The sequence below is a fragment of the Heterodontus francisci genome, chromosome 14 (genome assembly GCF_036365525.1).
Source record: "Heterodontus francisci isolate sHetFra1 chromosome 14, sHetFra1.hap1, whole genome shotgun sequence".
NCBI lineage: Eukaryota > Metazoa > Chordata > Chondrichthyes > Heterodontiformes > Heterodontidae > Heterodontus > Heterodontus francisci.
Genome location: NC_090384.1, coordinates 55292194 through 55307176, shown reverse-complemented (window position 1 = coordinate 55307176; position 14983 = coordinate 55292194). Strand labels below are relative to the sequence as shown.

The following is a 14983-nucleotide window of genomic DNA, read 5'->3' as shown; positions in this document are numbered from 1 at the left end:
TGTGAGTACTGTATTGCATCTAATATGCAAGTTCACATAACAGTTACCATCATGACACAGATAATCTAATAGGATGGGACAAGATGGGCTTGAGGGGCTATATGGCCTACTTATTTTATTTGGTTGGGGTATCTTGACAAATACATGAATAGGATGGGAATAAAGGGATACGGACCTCGGAAGTGCAGAAGGTTTTAGTTTAGGCAGGCATCAAGATCAGCGCAGGCTTGGAGGGCCGAATGGCCTGTTCCTGTGCTGTACTGTTCTTTGTCTTGTCATTTTGTTTTAATAGATTTGAATTCAGTGGGTCGTCTTACTTATTGAAACAGATGTGATGTTGTGCAATCTTCAATGTGGTTGACCTGTTTTGGGGTGCTTTTGGTTGAAATCCACAATAGACCAGGAGGCCTTTCACGCTCCTGTCAGTGACCGCGCCCTCCAGTGGTCCAGGCAGCGGCCGGCAACCAACAAATGCGCACGCAGCTTCGTCCACATCCTGGCTGCCGGCAGCCGGGGTGAAAGTGAAAGTAGGATGGGACGCAGGCTTTTCCTGTATCGCAGCGGGAGAAACTCGGGGCCGAGAGATCGACAGAGAGGGTCATGGGCTGGACCGGGAACTTGATGCCGCTCCTGCTACCGGTGCTGGTCGCGTTAATGGCTCAAGTGCCGCTCTCAGGTAAAGGGCGAGGCGGGCGGCGGCGATCGAGCGGAGCGGCTTTTAGACCAGTTTCAGGCTGGACACAGAGGGCTGAATTTTACGCCGCCCCAGTGGGTCGGATGATGGCGTGGGTGCGGCGTAAAATTGAACGGCAGGCTCCGCGAGGCCTACCCGACCTACTCCCGCCTCCGATTAACTTTACGGCGGTCAGGGGGAGGGAACGGCCCGCCCGAGGCCAATCAAGGCCCTTAAGTGGTTACTTAAGGGCTCTCGCCTGCCTCCACAGGTATTTTACCCATGGCAAGCAGGCATGAAAGGCTTCCCAGCGAAAGCTACCAGCCTTTCTGCACCCTGGGGGTGGCAGTCGGGCACAGGATGCCTGATTGAGGGCCACCCCATCTCCCAACCCATTCCTGGGGCCCAAGATGCCCCCTTCCCCCAAATGACCACCCTAGCCTCGCCAAGGCACGACCGATCTGCCTGGTGAGGCATGCCCAACTTGAGTTCCGATGAAGGGTCACTGACCCGAAACGTTAACTCTGCTTCTCTTTCCACAGATGCTGCCAGACCTGCTGAGTGGTTCCAGCATTTCTTGTTTTTATGCCCAATTTCTAGGATCCATGGTGTCAGCTGGGCTGCGGTCCCAGCAGTGGCCACTGCTCCCAGTGGCGCTGCTGAGACTAAGAGCTGCCAGCCTGCTGATTGGCTGGCAGTTCAATGAGGTGGGACTTCCTCCCTCAAGTGGGTGGAACCCCTGCCTCCGGACAGTTAAAGCCCGGGGATCTATAAAATATGGGGTGGATCTCCGGGCTAGGCGGAAGCGGGTTTGCCACCGACTTCTCTGTCAGCAAATTCCGGTCCGCCTAGGGTAAAATCCAGCCCAAAGTTTCAGGGTTTGTATTTTGGCTGTGGATTCTCCCCGAGGTTTTATGATAACATTGGAGCAGAGCAGACCATCCTGCGTATGTAACTGATGTTCCTTTTGGGGATTGTGTTGCAAAGCCCAAGTTAATCTTTCTTTGGGCCTCCTTATCTCGAGAGACAATGGATAAGCGCCTGGAGGTGGTCAGTGGTTTGTGAAGCAGCGCCTGGAGTGGCTATAAAGGCCAATTCTAGAGTGACAGGCTTTTCCACAGGTGCTGCAGAGAAATTTGTTTGTCGGGGCTGATGGATCCCCGGGCTAGGCGGAAGCGGGTTCGCCATCGACTTCTCTGTCAGCAAATTCCGGTCCGCCTAGGGTAAAATCCAGCCCAAAGTTTCAGGGTTTGTATTTTGGCTGTGGATTCTCCCCGAGGTTTTATGATCACATTGGAGCAGAGCAGACCATCCTGCGTATGTAACTGATGTTCCTTTTGGGGATTGTGTTGCAAAGCCCAAGTTAATACAGTTTAAAAAATGTACATTAATTATTCTTAACCATTTTGTCACTAAAATAGCATTAGTTAAAGTCGTATATACTTAAAAGAATATAGAGTCACAGAGTCGTACAGCATAGAAACAGGGTCTTTGGCCCACTGCGTCCATGCCGACCATAATGCCTATCTATACTAATCCCACCTGCCTGCATTAATTCCATATCCCTCTATGCCTTGCTCATTCAAGTACCTGTCCAGATGCCTCTTGAATGTCGCTACTGTTCCTGCCTCCACCACCACCTCAGGCAGCTCATTCCAGATACCCACTATTCTTTGTGTGAAAAAATTACCCCTTTGATCCACTTTAAGTCTCCTCCCTCTCACTTTAAATCTATGCCCTCTAGTTTTAGTCACCCCTACCATGGGAAACAGACTCTGGCTATCTACCCTATCTATGCCTCTCATAATTCTATATACCTCTCTCATGTCCCCTCTCAGCCTCCTTTGCTCCAGGGAAAACAGAACTAGCCTATCCAATCTCTCTTTATAACTCAAGCCCTCCAAACCAGGCAACATCCTTGTGAATCTTTTCTGCACCCTCTCTAGCTTAACCACGTCTTTCCTGTACTGCGGCGACCGGAACTGCACACAGTACTCCAAATGTGGCCTAAACAATGTTATGTACAACTGTAACATGACGTCCCAACTCTTGTACACAATGTTTGGGCCGATGAAGGCAAGCGTGCCATACTCCTTCTTCACCCTGTCTATCTGTGTTGCCACTTTCAGGGAACTATGTACTTGCACCCCAAGGTGTCTCTGCTCAACAACACTCCCCAGGGCCCTGCCATTCACTGTATATGCCCTGCCCTGGTTTAACTTCCCAAAATGCATCACTTCACACTTGTATGCGTTAAATTCCATTTGCCACTCCCTTACCCACTTTCCCAGTTGACCTATATCCTGTTGTAACCTTAGACAACCTTCTTCACTGTCCACTATACCACCAATTTTGGTGTCATCTGCAAACTTACTAATCATGCCCCTTACATTCACATCCAGATCATTAATATATATGACAAACAAGAGGGCCCAGCACTGATCCCTGCAGCACACCACTGGTCACCGGCCTCCAATCTGAAAAACAACCCTCCACTACCACCCTCTGCCTCCTATCACCAAGCCAATTTTGTATCCAATTTGCTAGCTCACCCTGGATCCCATGTGTTTGAACCTTCTGGACCAGCCTACCATGTGGGACCTTGTCAAAGGCCTTGCTAAAGTCCATGTAGACAACGTCCATCGCCCTGCCCTCGTCAATCCTCTTGGTCACCTCCTCGAAAAACTCAATCAAATTCGTGAGACATGTTTTCCCATGCACAAAGTCATGCTGACTATCCCTAATCAGCCCATGCCTTTCCAGATGCATATAAATCCTGTCTCTCAGAATCCCTTCCAATAACTTTCCCATCACTGATGTAAGGCTCACCGGCCTGTAGTTCCCTGGCTTATTCCTGCTGCCCTTCTTAAATAAAGGCACAACATTAGCTATCCTCAGTCTTCCGGTACCTCACCCGTGGCTAACGATGAGACAAAAATCTCTGCCAGGGCCCCAGCAATCTCCTCCCTTGCTTACCATAGCATCCTAGGATACACCTGGTCAGGCCCTGGGGATTTATCCACCTTAATGCGCTTCAAGACCTCCAACATCTCCTCCTTTGTAATGTTGATATGCTCCAGGATATCGGCGTTCCCTCCCTTCAACTCACTAGCTTCCATGACCTTTTCCACGGTAAATATGGATGAGAAATATTCATTTAAGACCTCGCCCATTTCCTGTGGCTCCACACATAGATTGCCACATTGATCCTTAGGGGACCTACTCTCTCCCTGGCTACCATTTTACTCTTAATATACTTATAGAATCTTTTAGGATTCTCCTTTATCTTATCTGCCAGGGAAATCTCATGGCCCCTTTTTCCCCTCCTAATTTCCTCCTTAAGTGTAGTCCTACATCCCCTATACTGCTCGAGGGACTCGCTCGATCCCAGCTGCCTATACCTGACATATGCCTCCTTCTTTGTCTTGACCAGACCCTCAATATCCCTCGTCAACCAAGGTTCCCTAAACTTGCCAGCCTTGCTCTTCAATCTAACAGGAAAATGCCGGCCCTGAACTCTTCCTATCTCACTTTTAAAAGCCTCCCACTTGCCAGACGTCCCTTCACCTGTAAACAGCCTCTCAAATTCAACTTTTGAGAGTTCGTGTCTGATGCCATTGAAATTAGCCTTCCCCCAATTTAGGACTTCAACCTGAGGACCAGTCCTATCCTTTTCCATAACTATCTTGAAGCTAATCGAGTTATGGTCACTGGTCCCAATGTGCTCCCCCACTGACACATCAACCACCTGCCCATCCTCATTTCCTAAGGGGTCGAGTGTAGCCCCTTCTCTAGTAGGGCCATCCACATACTGCTTCAGAAAACTATCCTGGACACACTTAACAAATTCTTCCCCATCTGATCCCTTAGCACTAAGGCAGTCCCAGTCAATATTCGGGAAGTTAAAATCACCTACTATTACAACCCTGTAATTCCTACACCTATCTGTGATTTCCCTACATATATGCTCCTCCACTTCCCTCTGACTATTGGGGGGCCTATAGTATAATCCCATCAAAGTGATCACCCCTTTCTTATTTCTAAGTTCTACCCATATGGCCTCACTGGACATTCTCCCTGGGATATCCTCTCTAAGTACTGCCATGATGTCCTGCCTAATCAATAGTGCAACTCCCCCTCCTCTCTTACCTCCACCTCTGTCACGCCGGAAGGATCGGTACCCCGGAACATTGAGCTGCCAGTCCTGCCCATCCCTCAACCACATTTCCGTAATAGCTATAATGTCACAATCCCATGTACCAATCTATGCTCTGAGTTCATCTGCCTTACCTGTAAGGCTTCTTGCATTAAAGTAAATGCAGTTTAGCCGAACAGACCTTCCACGCTGCATGTCCTGTTCCTGCCAGGCCTGTCTACTGGACTTGCTTGATTTAACCTCTACATTTGCCTCAACTATCTAATTGGAGAGACTACTACTTTTGGTCCCACCCCCCCACCCCCCCCCCCCCCTTGCAAGGCTAGTTTAAACCCTCCCGAGTAGTACTAGCAAACCTCCCCGCAAGGATATTGGTCCCCCTCCAGTTCAGATGCAACCCGTCCTTCTTGTACAGGTCACCTCTGCACCAGAAGAGATCCCAACGATCCAAGTAGCTGAAGCCCTCCCACCTACACCAGCTCTTCAGGCACGCATTCATTTGCCTAATACTCCTATTCCTACCCTCATTAGCACGGGGCACAGGAAGTAATCCTGAGATTACAACCCTAGAGGTCCTGCTTTTTAACCTTCTGCCTAACTCCCTATATTCACTTTGCAGGACCTCATCTTTCTTCCTGCCTATGTCGTTAGTACCGATATGGACCACGACCTCTGGCTGCTCGCCCTCCCTTTTCAGAATGTCCTGCAGCTGCTCCGAGACGTAGAACGTAACACATAGCACAGTACAGGCCTTTCAGCCCACGATGTTGTGCCGAACATTTAACCTACTCTAAGATCAAACTAACTACCTACCCTTCATTCTACTATCATCCATGTACCTATCCAAGAGTCGCTTAAATGCTCCTAATGTATCTGCTTCTACTACCACCGCTGGCAGCGCATTCCACGCACCCACCACTCTCTGTGTAAAGAACCTACCTCTGACATCTCCCCGAAACCTTCCTCCAATCACCTTAAAATTATGCCCCCTGGTGATAGCCCTTTCCACCCTGGGAAAAAGTCTCTGACTATCCACTCTATCTATGCCTCTCATCATCTTGTACCCCTGTATCAAGTCACCCCTCATCCTTCTACGCTCCAATGAGAAAAGCCCTAGCTCCCTCAATCTTTCTTCGTAGGACATGCCCTCCAGTCCAGGCAGCATCCTGGTAAATCTCCTCTGCACCCTCTCTAAAGCTTCCACATCCTTCCTATAATGAGGCGATCAGAACTGAACACAATATTCCAAGTGTGGTCGAACCAGGACCTTATAGAGCCCTCCTTGAGACATCCTTGACCCTAGCACCAGGGAGGCAACATACCATCCTGGAGTCTCGTTTGTGGCCACAGAAACGCCCATCTGCACCCCTTACGATAGAATCCTGTATCACTATAGCTCTTCCAACCCTTTTCCGCCCCTGCTGTGCAGCAGAGCCCTCCGTGGTGCCACAAAGTCGGCTGTTGCTGCTTTCCCCTGGGAGGTCATCCCCCCCTCCCACCCCTCCACCCCTCCCACCCCTCCACCCCTCCACCCAACAGTATCCAAAGCGGTTTATCTATTTGAGAGGGGGATGGCCACAGGGGACTCCTGCACTACCTGCCTGCGCGTACTACTCCGTCTGGTGATCACCCATCTTTTTTCTGCCTGTACAGCCATTACTCGCTGTGTGACCACCTCACTAAATGTGCTCTCCACGACTTCCTCAGCATCGCGAATGCTCCACAGTGAATCCACCCGCAGCTCCAGCTCTGTAATGTGGGTAGCCAGTAGCTGCAGTTGGATACACTTCCTGCACACATGGTCACAGGGTCACTGGAAGCGCCCCTGATTTCCCACATAGTGCAGGAGGAGCATATCACGGGGCTGAGCTCTCCTGCCATGACTTACCCTTAGGTTAACTAGTTACTCATTTAATTAAAAAATACTAATTATACTAGGGGCCTTGTTCTACCCACTTCAATCTAAAGTCCTTTTAAAAAAAAAAACTTTAATAGTACTCACCTTATCACCAGAGATTTTTTCCAACAAAAAAAAAACTTTCCCCTTTTTTTTTTAAGATATTCTAATAGCTGCTACTCACCAACCATTCAGCACGTAGCTCTCCTCTGACGTCACTGCTTTTTTTTTTCAAAACTCTGGCACGCTGGAAGAGGTTTGACTGCTCTCCGCTCCCGGAAGGTAATATACATTATTATCCTGCCCAAACAGTGACTGTCCACGGGCTGTTTGATGGGTAAAGTTCAGAAGTAGGAACTTTGTCTGTTTCCCCGCCCACCCATCCATCACCCCCGTCTCCCTTGGTGAGGAGGCGAGGTTCAAGGGCAGTTTTGGTGTCCCAGTGGTTGTCCCAAGTTACATTAGCTAACTCTGCATAGCCTGCCTCATCACAGGGCAGTAAAGATAAAAGGCAACCAAGTTAATGAATTAACTGAGCATCTTATCTCCATTGCCTTTTTTCCCTTTTTTTAAATTTCTAATCTTAGTTTTTCTTTCCAAACTACATAGCCTGGCAACATTCGGTAATTATATTGCTTGTGAAAGCCCCCAGTTCCACCAGGGAATGTTATACAGCTATAGTTCCATTTCCAATCAAATAAGACTTCCACTGAGATAAAAGCAAAATCCTGCGGATGCTGGAAATCTGAAATAAAAGCTGAAAGTGCTGGAAATACTCAGCAGGTCTGGCAGCAACTGTGGAAAGAGAACCAGTTGATGTTTTGAGTCGGGTATGACTCCTCAGAACTGACTCCCACTCGAAACGTCAACTGTTTCTCTCTCCACAGATGCTTTCAGACCTGCTGAAGACTTCCACTGAGCACAAGTCTGTTATGTACTTTTTGGAGCAAGGGAATGGGAATAGGCCATTCGTCTTTGAGCCTGTTCCACCATTCAGTCAAATCATGGTAATTTGTATCTTAATTCCATCTTGTTGCCTTGGTTCAGTAACTCTTAATACCCTTGCCTAACAAAAGTCTCAATCTCAGTTTTGAAATTTTCAATTGACCTTTACTAGTTCTGGTAAAGGGTCATCAACTTGAAGCTTTTTAAACTCTGTTTCTCTCCCCACAGATGTTGCCAGACTTGCTAAGTATTTCCAGCATTTTCTGTGTTTATTTCTGATTGTTTATTAATCTTTGGAGGAAGGAACTGCCATTTGCATTTAAGCACCCATCGTTATACTTTTTTAAGGAAATAATGTGATTGTGCCACCAAGAATTATTGCTCAAAATGGGTCAGAAATATGTTAAAATGATATCTGCACCATTAACTCCAGAGTCACCCAAGGATCTCTTTGGCCTCATTCTTTTCTTCATCTATGCGTTGTCCCTTGGCGATGTCATCTGAAGATACACTGTTTTTGTCTACATGCACGCTGATGCCACCCGGCTCTACACCTCCACCATCTCTGTCAACTTCTTCACTGTCTCTGTGTTGTCAGCATGCTTTTCCGACATCCAGTCCGGTCCGGGAGAGGCTATGGTTTCTTCAAGATGAACATTTGCGAAACCAAGGCCTCCCCACAGACTCTTGTATAGATACCTTTACCTCCGTTTAGAACCTTTTTACTATTCCTGTCTCAGGTTGAACCAGACTATTGGCAATTGCAACATCCTTTTCGACCTCAGCTGAGCTTCTGACCCCATATTCTCTCCATGCCAAAGACTGTCTACTTCCACATCTGTAACATTGTCTGTTTCTACCTGTGCCTTATTTGTTGCTGAAACCCTCAACCATGCCTTTGTCACCTCAAGACTAAACTATTCCAAAACCCTTCTTGTCTGATTTTTATTTTCCATCTGCTATAAACTTCCAGCTCATCCAAAGCACTGCTGCCATCACAAAACCTGGTAACCAATTGCCCCTGTGCTTGCTGACCTACTTTGGCTCGCGACACCACCCACCCCCACCACTTTGGCCTCCAATTTAAAATTCTCATTTCATCTTCAAACCTTTAATATCCTCACCCCTCCACCACTCTAACTTCCTACAACCTTTAGATAACTGTGTCCCTCTAATTTTGGCCTCTTGTGCATCCCCCACTCTCTTTGCCCCACCATTGGTGGCTGAACCTTCAGCTGTTTACAATTTCTAAACTCCTTCAGCTCTGTCTTTTCCATTAAAATCTACCTCTTCTGACCAAGCTTTTAGTCACCCCATCTATTTTTTGCTACTTCAGTTTGGTGTTGAATTTTGACTGCGCTCTTGTGAAGCACCTTGGAAGTTATCCAATGTTGAAGGCACTATATAGATGTAAGTTTGTTATGGTTGAAGTAACAGTAAGTACTTTGATCGTAACTGCTATGTGCAAGACTAAATATTAAAGATCTATATAGTTTCCATAGCATTTTATCTTTATATAAAAATATTAGAAAATCTGTGGAGTGAGTTAGAGGATATGCTGTTCTATGACTATATGCGTGTTTATGCCATGAAGTAAATAACATCAGGGCCACTGAGTTACAACAATTGGATAAGTTATTTTGATTTAATCTTACCCTACTGTTACACAAATTTTATATACTGGTAATTTTGGACATAATTATTGCAGAGGAAGGTGATCTAATTGTGTCGATGAACTCAAGAGCTGTGAAAGCCATTGTAAATACCGATGTTCTTCTCGAATGCCGAGTGTCTGGTTACACGAAACAAATCGACCTTAAAAATGTGGGAGTTCAGTGGTTCTTCCAAGAATTAGGTTCTCCAGATATGACCAAACGAGAGGTATATCAATTCACTGGTGGGAAACATACACCATACAGAAAAGGAGCCACAATTTTTGACGATGAGTTAAAGAAGGGAATTGCTTCCCTTTTTCTTCCAAATGTTCAATTTGCTGAAGAAGGAGATTACACCTGTATTGTTTTTATAACCCCAGATAGTGGAAGTGGAAAATCGTCAATGGCTGTTTCAGGTAAGAGTCACAAAAATTATTTCTTCTTTTGCTGATGTAATCTGCTGCATTGCTATGACAATAAATTTAAAACAGATCAGGTGAAGATATTCAATGATACCATATGCATACAACTATAAGCAGTCTAGTGGTATTACTGTACCTTTTTAATTTTTACATGTTACATTTAAATAAATAAACCTGTCCATGGCATGGAAAAGAGAAGGCTGGGTAATGGTCAGTGAAATTCAGTGCACTATATTTTTCCTATAATTTTCTTTACATTAAACTAGGAAATGACAGTGTCATCCAGTGTCTTTTTCCTGTGGGTACAGACATCTGATTATCCTGTTTTGCTGATGTAATCCTTTTCCCTACACATTTCATGCCTTTCTCCTCGTAAGGAATGGATATTTTCAGCTCCGTGCATTTCAATGTGTGCAGTTATTACTTAGCCTCATAGCTTTTTTCACTGTTTTACATCCTAATATTAAATGTCAAACATCTGTTCTATTGATCCTTACAGCCACACCACAGGTGAGCGTATCTTCAAATGCAATCACAATTGAGAATGGTACAGAGAAGTCAGTGAAGTGTGACATTGTTGGCTTTTATCCTGTCACAATTGAGATGAATTGGATACAGAAAACAAAAGATAAGGAACAAATCATCTCAAAACATATCTGCACAGGATCCCCAGTTGAAAATGATGATGGAACCTACAATGTTTCTAGCCGTTTGAGGTTGCGCCCAACACTTCAAGACAGTGGTACTGTTTATATATGCTATGTGCAGCACCGATCACTTAGTAAAGCTTTAAAATTGACGACCCAACTGACTGTCAAAGGTAAGTTTTGTGTTTTGATGTACGCATACATGAAGTCTGGTTTGTGCCAGAAAATGCAGATATAAAATGATGTCTGAAATTTTACTCTAAGATAATAGTACATGAAAGTTTAATGTGTACATCTGAAATTCCTCTGCCGTTTGGGGTTAAAGGCTTAGATAATATTAGTAGGGAGGGTAATTTCAGATGAGTGCAATAAATATTTGTGTGCTCAGTGCTCACAGGATAATTTCAAGCTGAAATATATTGTTTATATATATTAAACTGAAATTCTGTGCTCCTGGTTTGGTAATTGTGCTAGGAGCTTAAAACAATCTAAATTTCATATCAACTATATGAGCTCTGGTAAAAGTTTGTGCATGTGGAGTTTGATGGTATCATCAATTTTGACTAAACATCTCCACAGTTGAATGACTTGCCAAAACTTGAGTATCAAAGCTGGCACATCAACAGTGGCTGCTTGTGTGAGGTATTAGAAGATATCCATAGCCCATGAAACCTTCTGGAAGAAACTTGCAAGGAAAAAAGGAACATAAATGCAGAGGGTATTTCAATAATTCCTACTATATAATGTGAGCTGCATTTTCCATAGGTGCGACTCAACCATTTCGAAAATTACTTTTTGTAGGGGGTGAAACATGAAAATAATGTCTCAATATCATGACTGTGTTCTGTGGGGCATTTACATAAATATTCATACTGGTTGTGACTCCGCAGATACATTTAATAAAATAAATATGTTGTGAGATTTACTGGTTTTGGCTACATGGAAAGCAAGGCCTCTTGCCAGTTTGGTTCTATGCGGTAGGTCATACCTGCCAATACTGCCAAAGTTGCTGAACATGAAAATGTTGTGATCGATTAAAAACAAAGCTGTGCCATGCCTGCAACAGGACATTTTCTAATTTTTGATCTCTAATAAAAATCATATATATTTAAAATGGAATTTAGTTAGCAGTAGCTGAGACTTGAGCTCTTTTGCCTTGCTATTGAAGGAGAATAAAGATATTACTGAACTGACTGGACATCATTCACGTGTCCTGGTGGTCACTTGGACCCAGTCTGTTCAGTTGCCTGTATTAGCAAGTTAACCTCTGTTACTGTTAATGTTTACAGATTGAGAGAGAAACTGATTACCTCTGGCTGAACCATCAAGAATTTCAATATGCATTGCTTCTGGCTTTGGCAGCTATGAGCCTCAGAGTGCATCAGATTGTTTTTAGTATATCCTGCCAGTATTTTTGCTTGCATATTGAAACCTGTGTTTCGAATCCCAGAAAATCATTTTTCCATCTACATTACTCCCTTGTTTTAACTGCCTGTTTGTCATAGTGCCAGTGTGGTCCTAATCCCAAGACATCATGATATCTCTCGCCACTATGCCTCTGGTACCTTCTCCTTCAAACACCTTGTTTAGTTCCACCCCTTTTGCCTCCCTGTCAAAATTCTCATTGTCTGTGGCCCCACTCCAAGATATCCTTTCTCTTCTCTTCCCTCAGCCTTTGCACTGAGCAACTCCTATCCTCAGCTCCTGTTGCCCTCTCACCTGTGAATTCTCTACCCTCCTCTCCTTAAACCTACTTGCATATAAACCTGTTGTTCACAGTCATCCCTTCAATCTTGCCATCGTATGGGGTCGCTATTCCTGTGGTATAATCACTGACAAGGACATTCGTGGACCACTTTCTTATATCTTTCACCACCCACATCTCCCTACCGTTCTTTCCAACCCCACTTTCTTCTGCGTCAGCCCTGAAAAATCTCAATTTGTCACTACAATAGATAACGAGAGAACAGATTTAAAGCAATTGGTAAAAGAAGCAAAAATGACTAGGAAAATCTTTTTCATGCAGCGAGTGGTTAATGTTTGGAATGCACTGCCTGAGAGTGTGGTAGAGGCAGATTCAATTGAAGCATTCAAAAGGGAATTAGACTGTTATATAAAAAGGAAGAATGTGCAGGGTTATGGGGAGAAGGCAGGGAAATGGCATTAAGTGAATTGCTTATTCGGAGAGCCGGTGCAGACATGATGGGCCAAATGGCCTCCTTCTGTGCTGTAACAATTCTGTGATTCTGTGATAGCCGCAATACCTCTGCAGCTATCCATTTGCTCAACCCTCTCATCTCCACCTTTTGAATGCACTTTCCCTAACAAAATATTCACTCCCATCCCAATTGTTCCCTGTTTTGGCCCTCATCTTTGCTTCCGCATGTCCCTAGGGTGCAGACTGGGGGTCCTGTCACACAACTGGCTTAACTTATCTGGACCACTTCAAACTCTATCAGACCTCTGCTTCTTTTGTCAAAACCGTTCACTCTTCTTGGATCATCCTGGAAAGCAGAGTATAGCCCTAGGCTATTTTTCACGATCAACTATCTCTTTAAACCCCTGTTCCTTGTGCTCTGCACCCTCGCTTCTGGTGACATGTATAAGGGGCTTGTCACCAAAATAGACAGCATCCATTCAGCTGCCTTTGTTGCTTCCCTGACACTAAGCCACCCACCTGCCTTAACTCTGAACCCCCATCTCTGTCTCATCATGCCTCCCTGAGCTCATCTATGAGATCCACGTCTTGCTCCCTTTATACCACTGCCACTAAGCTGGTAACCATCCAACTTTCCTTCTTGACCCCCTGGTAGCTTACATTATAAGTGTTTCCCTTACGTCAAGAACTGTCCCTCCTTTTCGAAAACACTGCCATCGTTTCCTCCTTGAAAAACCTAATAAGAACATAAGAAGTAGGAGCAGGAGTGGGCTATTTGGCCTCTCGAACCTCCTCTGTCATTTAGTAAAATCATGGCTGATCTGATCTGATTGTGAAAACTCCACTTTCTTGCTTGCCCTCCATGACCCTTTATTCCCTGTAGATCTAAAATCTGTCTTGCTCAGAGTCACACAGCACAGAAACAGGCCCTTTGGCCGATTGTGTCTGCCGGCCATCAAGCACCTAACTATTCTAATCCCATAGCCTTGTATGCCATGGTGTTAATAGCCATGAATATATTAAATGACCCAGCCTTCACTGCTCTCTAGAGTAGAGAATTCTAAAGAATAAAGACTCTTGAAAGAAGACATTTCTCCTTGTCTCTGTCTTAAATGGGAGACCCTTATTTTGAAACTGTTCCCCCTATTTCTAGATTTCTCCCACGAGGAGAAACATTCTTTCAGCATCTACCGTGTCAAGCCCTCTCAGGATTTTGTACATTTCAGCAAGATCACCTCTTATTCTTCTAAACTCCAATGAGTATAGGCTCAACCTTTCCTCATAATGCAACCCCTTCATCCCAGGAATCAACCTAGTGAACCTTCTCTAAACTGCTTCCAACGCAAGTATATCCCTCCTTAAATAAGGAGACCAAAACTGTACGTAATACTCTAGGTGTGGTCTTACCAACACCCGGTACAGGTGTAGCAAGAATTCCTACATTTACACTTCATCCCCCTTGCAATAAAGACCAACATTCCATTTGTCTTCCTAATTCCTTGCCATAAGTTTTGTTTATCATGTACAAGGACACCCAGATTCCTCTGCAGTCTCCCTTCATTTAAATAATCTGCTTTTCTATTCTTCCCGCCAAAGTGGACAACCTCACATTTTCCTACATTATATTTCATCTGCCAAATTTTTGACAACTCACTGAACTATACGCCTTTGCAAACTCTTTTCTGCGTCCTCACAATTTGCTTTCCTATCTTTTATATTGTCAGCAAATTTGGCTACAGTACACTTGATTTCTTCATCTAAATCATTACTATAGATTGTAAATAGTGATGTCCCGAGCACTGATCAGAAAATGCCCCATTTATGCCGACTTTCTGTTTTCTGTTAGTTAGCCAATCCTCTATCCATGTTAATATATTACCTTCAATACCGTGAGCTCTTGGGCTGCATTTTAAAGAGACAAGGACTTTTAATTTTTTAAAACTTAGTAAAATATACTTTCCATGCCCTCTCTCACCCCCCCCCCCCCCCCCCCCCCCAATGGCATTACATATCATTCCTGACCTTTTCCTCCTACTGGAATACCTACTGTTAAAATTTTGACCTCCCCGCCCCCCCCACCCTGCAAAGTTCGGACCCTTTGTCCTTTACCCTTTTCCATCACCCCCCAATAAATCTGAAACGTTGTAACACCCCTCCCGAACAAAGGAAGTCACCCCCTCCCCACAGGAGTTACGCCTTGTTTCCCTGAACAGGGATTTGAAGGCACAGCATTGCCGCTTGCCGGAATAAAGATACCAACCTGCTGGCAGAATCGCTGCGAGATGCATGTTCATTGGAGTTAAGTAGCAATTTACATATTTTAATGTGGAGCCTGTCCCGAGTGGCGGGGCAGCCGCTACGAGGCCTTACCATCGCTGCCGAGATCAGCACAGGGCCTGTCAGGGTCGGTGGCAGGCTTCCTCCATTCCT

The 14983-nt window shown here is 45.0% G+C and overlaps 1 protein-coding gene across 4 annotated transcripts in view; it reads left to right on the top strand.

Annotated features, from left to right (window-relative positions):
- The first annotated feature begins 496 nt into the window (after positions 1–496).
- Positions 497–14983, top strand: part of LOC137377048 (uncharacterized) — a 51077-nt gene continuing 36590 nt past the window's right edge. For all 4 annotated transcript variants that reach the window (XR_010976352.1, XR_010976351.1, XM_068046243.1 and 1 more), the window contains exons 1-3: positions 497–676; positions 9380–9742; positions 10248–10568. Coding sequence is in view for 2 of the 4 variants with exons in the window: in XM_068046243.1 (XP_067902344.1) it covers positions 601–676; positions 9380–9742; positions 10248–10568 (760 nt within the window). In the remaining 2 variants the exon portion in view is untranslated. The remainder of the gene's footprint in view (positions 677–9379; positions 9743–10247; positions 10569–14983) is intronic.